Source organism: Anolis carolinensis, chromosome 2, assembly GCF_035594765.1.
Source record: "Anolis carolinensis isolate JA03-04 chromosome 2, rAnoCar3.1.pri, whole genome shotgun sequence".
Taxonomy (NCBI): domain Eukaryota; kingdom Metazoa; phylum Chordata; class Lepidosauria; order Squamata; family Dactyloidae; genus Anolis; species Anolis carolinensis.
In genome coordinates, this window is record NC_085842.1 from 182,114,306 (window position 1) to 182,132,740 (window position 18,435).

The window sequence follows — 18,435 nt, forward strand, 5'->3', positions numbered from 1 at the left end:
TGGGCCATTTAGTCCAAACCCCTCTGTCTTTGTGCACCAAAAGCACAAGCAAAGCACCCCTAACAGATAGGCACCCAGCCTCAATGTTGTTAATAAAGAATAATAATAATAATAATAATAAATATCACACAGTCCTAAACGCTTGGGAAGTCTTTGACTTGTGATTTTGTGATACGAAATCCAGCATATATATCTCATTTGCTGTGTTATACTATGTCTTTGTGTCAATAATAATAATAATAACAACAACAACAACAAAGCGGGTTGGAAGAGAGCCCCTTGGGCCATTTAGTCCAGCCCTCTTCTGCCTTTGTGTACCAAAAGCACTAGCAAAGCACCTCTTAATAATTATTTATTTAAATGAGAATTAAAATACCATTATAAACAAGCAAAGCATTGGAATGAGTGCAACAGGCGAAGGGAAGAGGTGGGAAAGGCATGCACCTTTCCCTTCTCCTTCGTGCTGCATGCGCCTTCCTCAGTGGAGGAGGAGGGAGCCACTGCTGCGGGGGCCAGATAAATGGCTTTGATGGGCCACATGTGGCCCCCGGGCCGTAGTTTGGGGACCCCTGCTGTACACAGTCTCCAAGCCACACACACATGAGGTTACAGGGATTTTTGGAGGCAGAAACTGAAATGCCTTTTTTATAAACTGCTGTAGAAACCCAGTATGGTGTAGTGGTTTGAGCACTGACTTTGGGTAAGTAACATACTCGCAGCTTCAGAAAACCCCAAAAGAATCACTTTATAGTCACCATAAATGCCTCATGTATAGAGGAGTTGTTGTTTAAAGCTACGGACAATGTGGCTGCTGTTGCCCGCTTTTGGTCTAAAACTATTTAACTGCTTGTGATTACTTTGTTTCATCACTTTTAAACTTATTTATTATGCAATGCTTTTGACACAAATGCTTTGACACAAAATAAATAAATAACCATAAATTAGAAACCTGAAGGCATACAACAAAAAGGCACTGTAGCTGTTCACATTTTGAAAGTGAGAATTAACATATTTTGCCTTAAACAGAAATCAGTAACTGACTGTAGGCAGTAGCTGCTAGTCATTCAGATCTGCCCAGCTGCAAATCTGTTCCTGTAAAAGTTGAGTTGCCAAACAGGACTTACAGTGGGACAAACATATTGAGAAGAAATTCTGGAACAAAAGTCTAGGTATGTGATATATTTTCTCTGAATAGTGCCTTCTTCTTACTCCTCCCCATAGAATGAGCCTCCACAAGAAAAGCCTGCTGGGGATCCGGCCACTCCACTAACCAACAGCCAGGAGCTGGATAGTGGTGTTGGCCGTACTGATGAAAGCACTCGCAATGAGGAGAGCTCAGAGCATGATCTCCTGGGAGATGAAGCACCCAGTGCTGCCAACACACCAGGGACCCTGCGCAAGTTTGGGCCTAACCTACAGCCTCGTGACTTCCATTACAGCATGGACTCACTGTTGGCTGGGGAGCCCCCGAGTGCCATGGTGACAGACTTGATGCCAGGGCTTACAGACGAAGAGTATGAGCGCTACCGGGAACTGCTGGAACTGAAGTGCCATCTGGAGAATGGCAATGACCCAGGCCTGGTGAGTGCACCACTGGATGTTAACCGCAATGAGGTGGCTCTGCTGGAGGAAGAGCTCCGTCATCTGGAGTTCAAGTGCCGGAACATCCTGCGGGCCCAGAAGATGCAGCAGCTCCGGGAGCGCTGCATGAAGGCTTGGCTGCTCGAGGAGGAAGGACTGTATACCTTGGAGGGGGAACCTAAGAAACATGAACTGTCCGACATTACCGAGTTGCCTGAACGCTCTGACAAGGACAGCACCAGTGCCTACAACACTGGGGAGAGTTGCCGGAGCACCCCTTTGCTGGAGAGCCCCTTGCGTCGCTTGGCTGAGCCCCCCAACCTCAACAGGACAGTCCCTCCTTCTCCACCACAGCCCAAATTCCGGCGGGAAGAGCGGGTACGTCGCAGTCCCAAAGCTGCTGGGGAAGGCAGCCCCTATCTGAGCCGGAGGCAACGAGAAGAACCGCCAGCCCCCATCAGCCCTATGAGCCTAGCCAGCATATGCAAGGACTCTCTCGGGGGCAAAGCAGAACCTCGCATGGAGTGGAAAGTGAAAGTGCGCAGTGATGGCACACGCTACGTGGCCAAAAGACCAGTGAGAGACCGGCTGCTCAAAGCCAGGGCCATGAAGATTCGGGAAGAACGCAGCGGCATGACCACAGATGACGATGCAGTCAGTGAGATGAAAATGGGACGCTACTGGAGCAAGGAGGAACGGAAGCAGCACTTGATCCGGGCCCGGGAGCAACGAAAGCGTAGAGAGTTCATGATGCAAAGTCGGCTGGACTGTTTGAGGGAACGAGAAGGCAGCGAAGCCCGAGGGGTATCTAGTGAAGTCAACATCTTAGCCTTGAGTCATCGGAAAACAATGAAGAAACGGAGTCGCCGCATCCTGGACAACTGGATTACTATTCAAGAGATGCTGGCCCATGGCACCCGTTCGGCTGATGGACGCAGGGTTTACAACCCTTTACTGTCTGTCACCACTGTTTGAGTGCATAGGAAGAAACAGAGGGAGCCACTGTGTTTTCTTTTCCTTTGTTTATGGTGTGCTGGCAACTGAAAACCGAAACAGGCCAAACCATTCCTCCATGACCAGGATGGTTGTTTTTTGAGAACACACCAGGAAAGCATTACTACTACCACCCGAGTTCTGTAGGGCTCAGAAGGCCCACCTCTCTGAACCAAAATGTTGAGTGGAGCAGAAAGCCCAGCATCCATTCCCGCCTTAAGAACCCGAAAAGGGGAGTGGAGAGAGGGCCCTTCACTCTCCCCCAGTCTCCAACCCTCAGGAGCTTGCTGTGGGGCAAGATCGATTCCTCCTGGCTTCACTCCTGCCAATCAAATTCTGAAGCACAAGGAACCAGCTGTGATTTACATAGTGTGCCGAGCACAAAGAAAGCAAATGGAGTCCCATCACGTATAGGTCAACAAGACCAGCGAAGATCTCCCCCATCCCACCCACCCCAAGTTGAGACGTTGTGAAATCCTTCTTTCCTTTTTCTTTCTCTCTCTTTTTCTCCTTTCTCTTTTGTGATTGTGGCTCTCAATTTCTTTTCATTCCTCTATTTGAAGCTGGAAGGCTGGGCCCTGGAGGCTCATTCCACAAGTGACTGTTCCCTTCCTCCATTTTGCACCATCTGATTGCTTCTACCCCCATTCCAGGGAGGAACATTAGCTTAGACCAGTGGTTCTCAATCTGGAGTCCCCAGATGACTTTGGCCTTCAACTCCCAGAAATCCTGACAGCTGGTAAACTGGCTGGGATTTCTGAGAGTTGTATGCCAAAACACCTGGGAACCCACAGGTTGAGAACCTCTGGCTTAGACTAAGGAGCAGATAGCTTGTGTTAAACCCTGTACCCCAAGGCTGAACTTGCATTGTTAAAATAAAAAAGAAGATTGTTCTTTTTACTCATTGCAAAATATCCCCATAAAAAAATGTCATGGGGCTTTGTTTCTCAATAGAACTGTGGAAGGCATCTGAGAATAACATTGCATTGGTACAACACAGCCCTACATATACCCTGAGTCAATGTAACATGTTAATAACATATTAAGCAAACAGCACTTATTAGGAAGATAGAGTAATGACAGTTGAGGAAATAAGATCAGTTTCACTTCAAAATACAATGTGTCCAAATCACCTCCATGATGCCCAAGACTATGGTTTCAGGATTTCAGAAGTACTAGTTATTCAAACAAGCGTTTTCATCGTTTCCTCAACTTCCACATAATCCAAAACAAAATCCAACAGGGTATGCTTGACATTAGGTGTAGAAAACTTCCAAAAACTAGGGGCTTCACTGAACTTCCCTTAAATCTTGGCAGGCTGAGTCCCACTCCATTCCCTAATGGCATCACAGGGGAATACCATAGTGATTCCAAGGCCCAAAACAGATCAGGGGGTAAAACTTCTCATTGATCCTTAGGGGATGCAAGTGACATTTTCTCAAACAATACGCAAATGCTTGGGGGGGGGGGCATCAAAGTGGGATTGTGGTCCACAATGCAATCTCGTTTTATATGTAAAGTCAGGAATTCAGTTTCAGATATTTCCAGTCAACACTAGAATTTCTTGAAATTCTGGTTATAATCTGAACAGTACCTATTCACAACTTGGATGAAACAAAAGCTTACACCTCAGTGCTTTAAGGCAGTTCAAACTAGCATTCAGGTGTCATGGTGAGTGTATATCCCAATAAAACATATCCTTACATTCATTATATGAAGACCATGACTCTGTCATAGCACATACCAGCAATAATACAGCATTATTTTGTATAAAAATCCATTGAGACATACAAATATTATTCCATTTCTGCTTTTGCAATGATCTCTCCCCCACCCCACCCCCATGCTTTTAGAGTTCATGGAAAGTGTGACAATAATTTAAGTGATCCCTAATAATTTATTCTTATCTTTGCAGTCTTAGGGATCACTTAAATTATTGTCACACTTTCCATGAACTCTAAAAGCATGGGGGTGGGGTGGGGGAGAGATCATTGCATTCACAGTTCTCTAAGAAGAATGTACAGGATTTTTTGAAGGGAATCCATACTACAGCCTAGAGGAAAAGAAAAAGGTTTTCCCACCAATGGTACCCTAGGAAAAGAAAAGAGTATAGAGTATAAATTTGTATTCTGCTTCCAAGGCTTGGTGGCATGTAAGTTGGAATGAATGTCCTTTCAACTCTTCTATCAAATCATTATCACAACTGTGAAGAAGCTATAAATCAGGCTTCAATACTTAAGATTCCCTTGTAAAAACTGTAGAGGCCCATACACACTACCAAATTGTAATAAACGTAGGAGTCTACTTATTTCTTCCTGGAACAACAAAACAGCATTAAAAGCTGGATGATGAACAGAAAAGGTGGGCAATGCTAATTGTATCAGGTTGAGCAGGTCGTGTGGAAAAAAATATCTAGGGTGCAGGCAAGGCCAAGTTTTCATCAAGCACAGTAGCAGTGCCAACTAGATAAGGTAGAAATAGCTTTGGTAAAGCATAAACAAGGATCCATGCCTAACTGATTCAATGTCCCTTCAGGATCACCGCGTGATATGGTATTCCAAGTCAAGAGATGCTCTTTCTGCAGCCCATTGTGGGTGGCTTCCCCTACCCGTTTAATCCTGTATTATTGTGACTTTCAAGCAGAGGCATAATCTCACCCCCACTGCTTTGGCTCACACCGAGAGCCTTGGTCATTAGACGGATAATGAGCTGCTACATAGATATTGCTGCACCCAGAGACAGGCTGCTTAACAGGATTAAGGCAAAAGAAAACAGGCCTAAAGCTCAGAGGTGGGAAAGTTGCTTCCGTCATAGCCTTAGCCCCACTGATAATTTCCTCAGCAGGAGAAAAACAGGAACAGATCACTCATATTCATCCAGAACTCACTGTGATTCTGACAGGTATCTACAACTTTGTGATCCCCCCCCCCCCCCCCCGTTTTACTCCACTCCTTAAACTCCTCCACCTTCACAGAAGATCCTTTTACAAGCAAGGGGCTTCCTATATATCCCAAAGGGAGCAGATTTCATTTGCAGGATCAAGTTTGATGAATATTGGCAGGGACACCATCAAAGAATGCCAGATGCTTTAGGCTAAATTTAGATCAAGGCAATGAGTATTCTTTGTCCAAGAAAAGCCTAAGAAAAGGCATAATCCAAGTCAACAGGCAACTTGAAAGCACTGAGTGCTTCCTTATCTGAATCCTAATTGGCTTTTCTGAAAAGTGACACTAGTTTTGTATACGATGCTCCACTTGCCACCTCTATACCAGAACAGTACATGTTGGACCTTCAAAAATGGTTTGCCAGCTACAGTACTGAAGATTGATATGCAAGGGACAGGTCCAGTGTACAAAAGACACATTTACCCTACCATTGAAAGAACAGACAAAGAAAAGAGCAAGGTTGACATGAAAAAAAGATTTACTGATGTCACTTAGGCTTGGATATTGCTCTTAGCACTGAAGGCCATATAATATACCAGGAGACCAATTAAGGCTGCCAGCACCTCAGTGGAAACCCATGGTCCGTTCCAGGCACCCTGCAATGGGGGAAGAAAGAAACATATTGGTCATAGAACCTGGCTTGCCTAAGGAGAGGCACAAATAATATAGCTAAACTGCCTTGGCATCTCAATTTCTGACCCTTCTCTGGACTTCAGAGGAAGGACAAACTGCAGCTGTTGCATGGATGAGAAGCACTCAGAAAGGTAAGATGATAATTAGCTATGTGGGCAGATAGTGCCAAAAGAACACAGGGATTTGCATTCAGTTCAGGTGTGGGAATCATCTTAACAGTCAAGCTATAAATCAGGGATGAGACTGATCACTGGAGTGATGCTTATAATCCATAAGGTTCAATCCTAGAAACTGTCTTGTTTTACAGAAGTGTTAGATAGCAATGCCTCATGAGGATAACAATTCATCCAGGCCCAGGAAATCAGCCAAGGTCAACTTCAAATTATCTTCATGTTGCATTCTCTATGAAGGGACTGACACTGAGCAGGGATACCTGCATAAGGCTAGAATTCATTGCCATAGAAAATTCTGGGCTTCTGTCACCTCATTTTAGTTTAAAGCAATCTTCTACCCCACACATGTGGAAAGGAAAACTGAAAAGCACTGCAAAACCTTAGTAACCAGAGATGCCCAGTGGTTGAGGTCTCAATGCTTACTGGAAATCAATATTCTCCCATCTCTTTATTATTTTCCAGATACTGCAGCCAATGTTACTTTAGTGTTCCTAGCTTCCCCTCACTGTAATCTTTTATGCATTTCAGTAGCTGCAGAATAAATAATGAAAAAAAATCCAAATATACAAAATTTATTTTATTGCTGAAGACCAGTTTATATATAGCCTCAAGTGTAAGCTGCTGCTAACCTTAAAATGTATGAAAAATTCAAAAAATGTGATTTTCCCTTTCTGGACTGTCCTTTTATGCCTGATGTACTCTCTCCTCCACTAGCACTCATAAACATATAGCCATCCAACAAGAAGGATACAGAATATTTTCCTTATAGACGGGTGACCAGCAACCAGTAACTGCTAGTGGGGGAACATATTGTGTTTGTGGAATAATAATAATAATAATAAAATAATAAAACTTTATTTATACCCCGCCACCATCTCCCCAATGGGGACTCGGGGCGGCTTACATGGGGCCATGCCCAGGACAATACAATATAACCATAACATAATGCAATTAAATAATACAATACATAAAATAAACAGTACAACATAAGATCAAAACAGCAATATAACAAGGGCGGGCCGCATGAACACTACATTTAAAAACTAGATTAAATATTAAAAACTCTGGGTGAGAAAGGGATCAGAATAAAAAAAACCTCGAGGGACAGGGACATCAGATAGTGAACCAGTCTAGAGGATAAATATTGGGGGGAGTAGCATAGAACATTTACTCTCCGAAAGCACACCGGAATACCTACTAACATTAAAGGCACTCGCCACATGGCATTTAACATCATAGTCAGAAACATTATACTATAAAAACCTGGTTAATCAATTTTGATCAAATTTTTAAACTCCTGCCTGCCAGTGAAAGAGGTTCCATCCTATGCCTTTTAGAACACTAAGCATTTTTTGGTACCAAGAAGCAGACATCCCTCCTATCCCTTTACTCACTCGATGATCCACATTGACTGTAAAAAGGGGCTTGATATCAGAGACATCCTCATTGTTGCGTTGAGCCTAGGATAAGGAAAAGAATATGGCACTTGGTTTCACACACACATCAGCTCATTTTATCGGGCTCCCCACTGTATATTCCCCCAACAGATGTGGCACCATGACCATTCTTTTACAGTGGATCAATTCATTAATAAGGAAAGTCAGTCCACTATAGAAAGAAGCTAGTCTGATCTTACGGATTGGCATCAGGTTTACATATTATAACTTAACGACAGTCAGACCTCCCTATCTGTAAGTTCTGTATTTGCAGAACCAACAAATGTGCAGATCATATAAAACAGTATCTCATTCTCTTTTACTCTATCCAGTGGCCTTGTGAAAGGACAACGGGGAAGCTGTTCTGTGGCACTCTCCTGCTGAGGGTGAAGAGGTGAGTCAGGGGAGAGAGTGGGAGAAAGCAAGAGAACCGAGTGTCACAATGTGGTAGAGAAGCTGGGATTCACACAAGTGTGCAGGAGTTGCTTTTGGGTTACGTTCAGGGGATGGTGAGGCAGAAGGTGGCACTTGATCTCCCTTCACATTTTAGAGCCCTGTCATTGTGTGCAAATAGCTATGCACACAGCTTTAGAAATAGGCAAGCAAGAAGCCATGGTCTGAATCTTTCCAATGGTCCAGCAACTGTTAACTTAGAAAGGAAACGAATAACTCATTTACGCATCCCCAATGTCCATGCAAATACAGCCCCTTTATATAAAGGACTTTATGTAGGTTTTGTTATCCATGGCGGGGTTGAAACCAACCACTTACAGACATAGTGAGCTAATTGTATTAGTCAGCTAAAAAATTTGGGAGTATATTCTCAGAATAGTATCAAGAGGGGTAGGAACAATGTTTAATCATGGAAGCTCTGGTCTCCAAAGGATCCTTTGAAATTGCCAAGGAAGTCTCACTTCTTTCCTTTGGCCATAGGCAGGAAAATGTGTAGCCTTTCGGATGTTGTTGGACTGTAATTTCTAATATTCCTCACCACTGATTATGTTATAATCAGAGCTTCTAGGAGTAGCAAACTAGTGATATCTGGCAAGATGTGTTTGAACCACTTGACTCTAGTCCCAAGTCTGTATAGACTGGCTGCAACTGTAATGCATTCTATGCGAGGCTGTCTTTGAAGAGTGTTTGGAAACTTTACCACATCCAAACTGTTGTGGCGAGAATGTTAATCAGGGATGGCTACAGGAAGGGCACAACTCCACTGGCTGCCAGTGTGTTTCCAGGTCCAAGTCAAAGTGGTGTTCACGATCATTACAGACATATATGGCTCAGGTCCAGGTTATTTGGCAAATCATATCTTTCTGCCCAGACCCTGAGATCCTCAGGAGAGGCCCTTCTCTCAGTCCCACCTTCACTGCACAAGAGAGGGGTGTATCAGTGGCTGCCCCTCAAATTCCCAGGGAAGCCAGAATGGCTCCTTCCCTGCTATCCTTCCAGTAGCAGGCAAAAAGCATTTCATGCAAGCAGGCTTTTAAAGAAGAATGATTTCACAACCGAGCCAAGGTGTGTTGTGTGACATTTTATGTGTTTAAATAGGTTTTAATGATTCTAACTATACATTTTTAGACAGATCTACTTTTCATTCTGTTTTAGTGATTAATCTTTAGGTTAATTATATGTTTTATTTTTGTAGCAGTGTTCACTGTTTTGTCTTTTAAAGAGAAAAGTAGCATATAAATATAGTGACAACGGTAACTACTCATTGGTGAAGGAATAAACACTATATATGCAGAAATCTGTCACTCTTTTTTTCTACAGGCAAATAACAAGAATCCATGCAAACTGGCTAGAGCACAAGGAATAAAAATGTATGAGTAAGGTAAATACAGTAGAGTCCCGCTCATCTGACACCCCATATTATCCGATGTCCAGGGCCACCCTCCCTCGCTTACTCGCTCACCCCCTCCCAGGCCAGCCGGGTCCTGGTTTTGCTGCCACTGCAGCCAGGACCCGGCCTGGTGAGTGAGTGAATAAGGGAGGGCCTTTGCCGCCTGCCCTCGTTCGCTTGCTAACTCACTGGGTTGGGTCCTGGTTCTGCCCTTGCTGCCGGGACCCAGCCTGGTGAGTGAGCCAGTGACCGAGGAAGGGCGGGCAGGTTGCAAAGGAGCAGCAGTGACAGAAGCTTCCTCCTCCTCTCCCTCAACAGCCAGCCTGCCAAGGGGGATCGCGAGGAACAGCCACGAGGGCAGCCTGTAGACCTCGCTTGAGGGCTGCACTACCCCCACAGCTTGTTCTCTTCCTCCTCCTTCTCTCCCTCAATAGCCAGCCTGCTGAGGAACAGGAGGATAGCGAGGAACAGCCACGGGGCAGCCTGCAAACCTCGCTTGGGGGCTGCACTGCCCCCCCAGCTTGTCCTCTTCCTCTCCCTCGATAGCTAGCCTGCTGAGAAAGAGGATGAGCCTTTTCCTCAGCAACAGGGGAAGAGACTCCCTCTTCCCCAGCAACAGGAGAATAGGCTCCCTCTTCTGCCACCCTCCCTATTATTCAACAGTTTCGCTTATCCTACATTCTGCCCGCCAGTTTATGTCGGATAATCAAGACTCTACTATAATACCAGCTATTTTTAATTTTTTTAATGCAACCAGAGAATTCACCAACTTTAAAACCACTCTCAATTCCACATGCTGACATCACAATGAAGTTTTCCCTGCCTCATGATTTGTTTAGGAACCTGTTTCTACTTAGTCTATGCTGTTTTAGCTGTCTCTTTCTCTCTGCCAGGGGGTACACTCACCTTTCGCAGAATGCTATAAGATTCCTCATCAAAGAACTTCACTTCATAAGTGCCAGAACGGGCCAGCTTGTGCTCCATGCTCCAAGAGACCTGGTAGAAAAAATGAGTATTTTGAGAGCAGTTCTAGAACATGCCCCTACCCAAGCCACTGGGGAAACACACACAAATATACACACAGAAACACAAGCATAGATGTACTGCCCGCTTCAGTAGCCAGGGCTACAGCAAGCCAAACTAGCCAATGGTTCGGGGCAGCATATTGCTTTTGCATGGAATACACTATGAAGGATCTATGGAGTTAGATCCACCATAAATCCAAAACCATGCATTAGCCTCCCAATTCAGGCAGCACAAGGACCAACAATTCAGGCAGCAAATGCAACATTAAATATTCTCCATAAACAATTTTGACAATCTAGTCTACATACTCCAGTAATAAAAGAAACATTGATATGTTATATTCAGCAGATAGATCTTACTGTAAAATATTGCTGCTGTAGTACGAATATGCTCCAGTAACAGTAACATGAACAACAGTAATGTGAACAAGATACAAGAGACCAATTCCAAAAATGCTGTAGAAATCCAATGAATTTGGCTTTACTGCTAAAATGCATGATTATAAAAATAATCAGAAAAGGTCAGTTTATTTTTTAATAGAACATTAAGGTCCCTTCCATACTGCCCCTATATCCCAGGATCTGATCCCAGATAATCTTATACCAGATTATCTATCTGGCAGTGGAGATTCATATAATCCAGTTTAAAGCATATCAGATTCTGTGATATAGGGCAGTGTAGAAGGGACCTTTTTTGCAGAAAAGGACTGCATTTCTGGAGATGTTGAAGTTATGGAGAAAAAGAAATCCCCATTGTTCTCTAGACCTTCCCTTTCAATGTTTTCAGAAAGACTGAAAAATGCAATATTAGCACTTTTACAGATTTAGTTACTTTATCATTACACAAAAAGCAATACTAACTTGGTTTGGCATAAATTTACTATGCTTGACAAGTTAAAATTACAATTATTCTGAAAATAATAAATTGAATTAACATTTTTAAAGTTTTTTGTTACAAATGGAAGCTACAAGATCTGAACTGTATGGGACATCTTAACTATAAGGAGCATTTTTAGTTTTGCCAGTTTATGAGGCATCTACCAGCTTAAAGATAACCAAAAAAAAAACCCCATCAACATTCATAAACTGAATAAAAATATTTTGGCAACTGTAATTCACCACAGCACAAAGCTCAAAGAGGAAACCAAGAGCAGGGACTGTAAAGATGTGAGAAACTGTATTATGAAAATGCCCATTGACTACATTGTTTTTAGAAATAATATAGGGTGAGATAAATGCAATAAAACATGTCTTATTAATATTTTATTCACTGTTGTAAAATATTTAAGATAGACTGTGATTACATTTAATTGACCCTACATTATTGTTTAAAACCATGTAGCCAATAAACATTTACGTAATGCATTTTCCTACTTTGAATATATTTTTCCAATTTTCCCAGTTTTTTCAACCTTCACATTTTTATGCATATCTAACACTTAATGAAAATCACAATATTCCAAGTATCACTATCACTGAAGATGCAAGAACACACCTTGTCCGAGGCCACCCAGATGCCACATGACTGAGCTATGACTTCAATGTTCCTCCATTATCTTCCATTCCATCCTTTCATTAGCATTCCACTAGTTCTACCAGGAGTCACTGCTTGTTCTCACCTGATAGCGACCAACATCCTGGCCCCTAGTGACAGGGAACTGCTTGCCGTTGACATCTGCATAGAGTGCCACATTCTACAGAAAGAGAAATTATGACAAATATAATCCCAGAAATCCACAAGACATGGTCAAATTGCTAGCTTGCTTGGATCTGTGTTAACCGGTTTCAACAACCGGTCTCAGACTCAGACAGAAAGTCTTCCCTGGTTTTGTTGAATAACTAGGTTTGAAAGGAGAACTCAGAAAGATGGGTTTTCTACCTTTTCCCAAAATATGCTTGTAGCACTCGAGTCAGTGGCTGAGACTACAAGCCAGGTCAGCCAATAGTTCGGGGAGTCAAGTTACTATGGCATGGAGTCCACTATGAGAAGTCCATGGGGTAGGACCTACCATAAATCCAAATCCATGCGTAAGTAGGTATGCAGAAACTATACAACTGGAATACTGTGTCCTTTCATTTAGGGTTGTATCAAGGCTCCTAGACCAGGACTTTGTGCAACTTTTACACTCACTTGCCTTTTCTGCCTAAGAAATTTTTGCGTGAAACCAGGTATATAAAAATAAAAATCAAGCATTCTCTAAGAATAAATCAGCATATGCAATGCTTGCTAAACAGGCTGATTTTCCTTTTTTATGAAGTCCAGCTAAAACATTTTCTTGCAGAATCCGTTGTAAACATTCCAAGTTTTTGTTAACAGATCTGAATAAATGGATGGCATTCAGAAACCTTTCATTGTTGTCAGATTTTTCCGTATCTCAACATTGAGCTAAGGGGACCCCATTTGGGAGCAGGACCTACAGTTTAAGATGTTGTGTCCTAGACAGCCCTTAGAAGAAAATGAAACAAGCCCATCACTGAAGCACTTACTTGCGCTCCGTTCTTACAGGTAAGGGAAATCTCAACAACAAAAACAGACTCAGAAGAGATAACAGCATCTGAGGTAGTGTAGTAGGATGGTGAGATGACTGGTTCTGTGCATGTTTCAGCTGAAATAAAAGAAAAACAGTCTTATGAATAAAAAAAAGTCAAGCTAGTATTTGTAGTCATTCAAAGAATACATTGGGCCCCTGTTATCCACTGGGATTTGGCTCCAGGACCTCCATGGACACCATAATCAGCTGATGCTCAAATCCATTTGTATACAACAGTGTACCAAAATGGCCTCCTTTATATAAAATGGCAAACAATCCAAAGAAGTGCCAAAGATGACCTAGGGATCTGTGAAATTGGTGGGAGGATATGGTAGGTGTGCCTGCACATCAGCATGGTGATCGGTGCACAACAAAATAAAGATTTGATGTATGGAAGGTTTTTCCCCTCAAATATTTTCAAGCCATGATTGATTGAATCTGTGACTGAATCCATATGGCAGAGTTCCAACAGATGTTAGAACATCACAAAAGAAGAGGCATATTTGGACAAGGCTCAATACAGTAGAGTCTCACTTATCCAAGCTAAACGGGCCGGCAGAAGCTTGGATAAGCGAATATCTTGGATAATAAGGAGGGCTTAAGGAAAAGCCTATTCAACATCAAATTAGGTTATGATTTTACAAATTAAGCACCAAAACATCATGTTATACAACAAATTTGACAGAAAAGGTAGTTCAATACGCAGTAATGTTATGTTGTAATTACTGTATTTACGAATTTAGCACCAAAATACCATGATATATTGAAAACATTGACTACAAAAATGGCCTGGATTATTCAGAAGCTTGGCTAAGCGAGGCTTGGATAAGTGAGACTCTACTGTACTGGCACATGATGAAAACAGTTACTTAATGCAGTTTCTCAAACTGTGCTCCTCCAGATGTTTTGGATTTCAACTCCCACAATTCCTTACTGGCTGGGATTTCTGGAAGCTGAAAACCAAAACACCTGAAGGAGCACAGTTTGAGAAACACTGACTTAATGAAAGGATGTTGGAAGGAAACAAAACCGCAAGGAGAAAGCAAAACAACTTTTCACTAAAATGAAGAAATCACAGATCTGCATTAAGGAAGCTTAATGTGTTATCTAGATCTATACATCTGTAAAGCATTTCTAAAGACGACCATGTAGCAATGTGGTGACATCCCAGACACGTGAAATCCCTTTTTCTAGAAAAAATGTCATTGCTAGCTACTTCAACCTAGGCTAAAAATAACCTAAATATTAAGGAACAACCTGCAGAGCAAACAATGTTCCTTGAAAGAACAATTCAACAAGACGTGAAAATTGAATTGAATAACTTTAATGTCATTGTCTTGAGGTCTCTTCCAACTCTAGGATTCTAAAAAGAGTATGGATAAGATAACACACAGCAGCATGATACAATTACTCAGAAATAAGTTGTATGAACATTGACTTACTGTTATGAATCAAGGAAACTGTCAGCAAAACCTATGAAAATGTATCATAGGTTTTGTGTCAAATTAAAATAAGGACAAAAACAGTCCCTACCTCCCAAACCAATTTTAGACCAGGCATGGTCCTCCAAGTGTTTTGGACTTCAACTCCCAAAATTCCCAACAGCCTGTGGGAGTTGAGAGTCCAAAACACCTGGAGGGCCAAAGTTTACTCATGCCTGAATTAGCCTAATTCTAAAAAACCTTTTTTTCAGACGCCAAGAGAACTGGTCTCCATATCAGATGTTTCTGCAGCATGGATTTAACCAAATTCATGTCTTGAGTTTTTTAAAATCTAAAACGCAAACCTCGATTTTGCCATTTTATATATGGGACACCATTTTATAATGCCACTGTATATACTGGGTCTGAAGCTTTCTCGGGGCTTGAGATCTTATAAGGGTCCTGGAACTAATTGCTACAGAGGGTCGACTGCCCTTGAATGAGGCTGAACCTGTGTCCTGGCCTGGGCACTGAAGACAATCGAGATCCTGGGCTATTTAGAGTTGGCCTTCCCTCCAAGGACCCTCACCACAAGGCTTAGAATGCAGGTGAGGTGGCAAAACAGGGATATTTCGTCAAATAAGGAATCACGGATGAGAACTCGAGGCCAGTCCTTTCCGCCTCAAAACAAACCAGGCCCGAGTTTCCGAAGCCTCCAAAACTGAGAGCTGGGTTGAGGAAGCGGCTCTCAATGGCTTTCCGAGACCCCCCAAGCAAAGCTACGGAGGTCTGCATACCTCGCACCGCGTTCAGCAGCAGCAGCGCCGGTACAAACCACAGCGGCCCCAATGCCGCCATAGCCACGCAGCGAGCGAAAGGCGGAAAGGCTACGCTGTCGCTGTTAAGCCACTTCGACCGCCCCGCGCGCACAGGCCGTCGGGAAAAGAAGCCACGCTAGCCAATCCACGCCGCTCCTACTCCGGCGCGCGGCCCGCCTCCGCGTGACGTAAAAAGCGGCTCGCGAAGAAAGAAACGTGGCCTTTGCTGAAGAGTCTTAAAATGGCCGCTCGCGACTCTTGTCGCGCAGAGCAACGTTCGGAGGGAGGGGCTAGTCGGCTTCGTAGTGCGCATGCGTGATACAGAACAGCTTATGGAAGGAAGGCATAATAAGGATGTTGCCCCGAAACATGGTTGCCAGAGTCTTATTTAGCGCAACCGTAGCAAACCTGACAAAAAGCAATAAAATGGGAATGGCTCGGGCATGCGCAGTTAGGCTAGCTTTGGGCTCACCTCTGTACCTTATCTCTGCTATTGAGATATAGCGCCCTTCCGGGCAGGCTCAATATCCCTGGATCTGATGCCAGGTTTTCTGTTTATTCCCAGATTATCTGGCAGTGGGGACGCATATAAGCCTGGTTAAAGCAGAAAACCTGGCATCAGATCCAGGGATATTGAGGCTGTCTGGAAGGGCTCCTCCACATAGAATATAAGGCAGATAATCCACAATATCTGCTTTAAACTGGGTTATCTGAGTCCTAGGAGCCCCGGTGGCGAAGTGCGTTAAAGCACTGAGCTGCTGAACTTGCAGACCGAAAGGTCCCAGGTTCAAGCCCCGGGAGCGGCGTGAGCAGCCACTGTTAGCTCCAGCTCCTGCCAACCTAGCAATTCGAAAACATGCCAATGTGAGTAGATCAATAGGTACCGCTCCGGCAGGAAGGTAACGGCGCTCCATGCAGTCATGCCGGCCACATGACCTTGGAGGTGTCTACGGACAACGCCAGCTCTTTGGCTTAGAAATGGAGATGAGCACCAACGCCCAGAGTCAGACATGACTGGACTTAATGTCAGGGGAATACCTTTACCTATCTGAGTCCAGTTCTAGTTCAAATAAGAAAATGTGGGAATTTATTCATCTGTGCGGAAGGAGCCTGTGTCCACACTGCCGTATATTCCAGTTAAATGTGGATTTTATACAGCTGTGTGGAAGGGGGCTTTTCGGTAGATGATTCTGTCAAAGCCAGTGGTTCTCAACCTTCCTAATGCTGCGACCCCTTAATACAGTTCCTCATTTTCTGATGAGCCCAGCTATATCATTATTTTTGTTGTTACTTCATAACTAATTTTGCTACTGTTATGAATCGTAATGTAAATATCTGATATGCAAGAGGTATTTTCTTTCACTGGACTAAATTTGGCACAAATACCCAATATGCCCAGATTTGAATACTGGCTGGGTTGGGGGAGGATTGATTTTGTCATCTGGGAGTTGTAGTGAGAGGGACGTGGGTTTAGAAAAAGAATTTTCAAAGATATTTGTAATGACTATAAGTCCCATATGTTTTGATTGACCTAAGTTGCAAAAGGCCTATATTTGAGGAAGGCCTTGCTTAAGAGAAAATGCTGATGTTTGGGGAAAGAGTTCTTCCAGACAATTACTTTCAAATAATAACAATACAGAACCGGTTCCCATACGATTTCGAGCTTATACTTGCAACAAGTCAGGGTCAATAACATGAAAGCACCATCGTCTAAAGAATCACATGTTGTTACAGAATAGAAAACCAATGGGATTGCATGGAATCATAGAATCATAGAATAGTAGAGTTGGAAGAGACCTCATGGGCCATCTAGTCCAAACCCCCGCTAAGAAGCAGGAAATTGCATTCAAAGCACCCCCGACAGATGGCCATCCAGCCTCTGCTTAAAAGCCTCCAAAGAAGGAGCCTCCACCATGGTGGTTAAGATGCTTGTGATGTAGCCAACATTAGACAAATGGGGTAAATGATCTTTGTAAGCCAATAAGGATATGCTTGCTAATTTCTGTGGAGGTGATAAAAAAAACCCTTGCAACCATTTTGAAAATTCGGACAAATCCTTTGATTGCATGTATGCATGTTTTTGTCTCATTGCTATGGTCATGCAATAAATAGTTCTTTTGCAGTTTGAAGATCCAACTTTCGTGGTGTCTTTCTGTGATCGAGGTGACCACCCTCCCCTCCAGGACTTTGTAAAAGATAGTTCAAAAGTCAAGACTTTATGTTCTATATTCCATATATTTATAGTAGAAGGTGATTGAGACTTTTTTTTACTGGAGTTTACTGTGGATTATCCCTGCACTCTGAGGCAAGAGATAACAACTTCATGAATTGTAAAATCATGCTGCTAAAACTCCACTTTTATGAATTTCCATATTGGGTTCCCCAGATGTTATGAACTTCGTTCTTATCAGATATTTTCAATTGTTTATATCATTCATGATTCCCCTTTATGCAATGTAACTCACTTTTATGGATTCTCCCTTATTTCCATGAAATCTATCTATCTGCCTATATGTATTTGTACTCTTTAGGATCCCCGGAAAATATGTATTTTTCCCAGCAGGGTTTATATTCCAACTTTATTTTATTTTTCATTTTATTTCATATAATTGTCAAATCATGAAATCAAATGGGAAATATTTTGACCCCAACATGAACCCCAGCTCCTATGACCCAGGCTTCCCCTTCCCAAAAACAAAAGGTGATTCGCCCCCAAGGCAAACATTGTCATATCTCACCCAAAGGAAAAACCAGGACACCTCAGGAAGGCGCCCTGCAGAGCCTGTAAATATGGCTCATTACCACCCATCCTTACTTCCACCTCTGACACCCCAAGGCATATCTAAAATCTGTATACGTGACAGGAACCCTTGATTGCTGTCATTAATCCCTTTAGAAATCGGTCTAGCAGGAATTAATATGATATTTCCTGCCCTGTCACTTCATTGTTTCAATAACTCCCGCCTTCTCCTCCCTGATTGGCTCGAGTGGGGACAAAAAGCAGCTCCCTATTGGGCCAACAGAGCAAGGCAGGAA

At 43.0% G+C, this 18,435-nt stretch overlaps 2 protein-coding genes and 2 non-coding genes across 6 annotated transcripts in view; 1 reads left to right on the plus strand and 3 right to left on the minus strand.

Moving 5' to 3' along the window:
* The window catches only part of pdzd4 (PDZ domain containing 4), a 39,395-nt gene extending 35,921 nt beyond the window's left edge, over positions 1-3,474 (plus strand). For all 3 annotated transcript variants that reach the window (XM_062974063.1, XM_062974062.1, XM_062974061.1), the window contains one exon: positions 1,222-3,474. In XM_062974063.1, coding sequence (XP_062830133.1) covers positions 1,222-2,556 — 1,335 coding nt within the window. In that variant the 3' untranslated portion in view covers positions 2,557-3,474. The remainder of the gene's footprint in view (positions 1-1,221) is intronic.
* A 2,505-nt stretch (positions 3,475-5,979) lies between these two features.
* Positions 5,980-15,539, minus strand: ssr4 (signal sequence receptor subunit 4). Its single transcript, XM_008103894.3, has 6 exons — positions 15,379-15,539; positions 13,117-13,235; positions 12,249-12,323; positions 10,511-10,600; positions 7,720-7,785; positions 5,980-6,115 (listed from the first exon to the last, which is right to left on the minus strand). Exons 1-6 carry the CDS (start codon positions 15,437-15,439, stop codon positions 6,011-6,013), a joined length of 516 nt encoding a protein of 171 aa, XP_008102101.2. The 5' UTR covers positions 15,440-15,539; the 3' UTR covers positions 5,980-6,010.
* On the minus strand, positions 10,701-10,837 carry LOC134297263 (small nucleolar RNA SNORA42/SNORA80 family). The gene has a single exon (XR_010003992.1). It is a non-coding gene; the product is annotated as a small nucleolar RNA SNORA42/SNORA80 family (small nucleolar RNA).
* Positions 12,524-12,657, minus strand: LOC134297264 (small nucleolar RNA SNORA42/SNORA80 family). Its single transcript, XR_010003993.1, has one exon. It is a non-coding gene; the product is annotated as a small nucleolar RNA SNORA42/SNORA80 family (small nucleolar RNA).
* Positions 15,540-18,435: the final 2,896 nt, after the last annotated feature.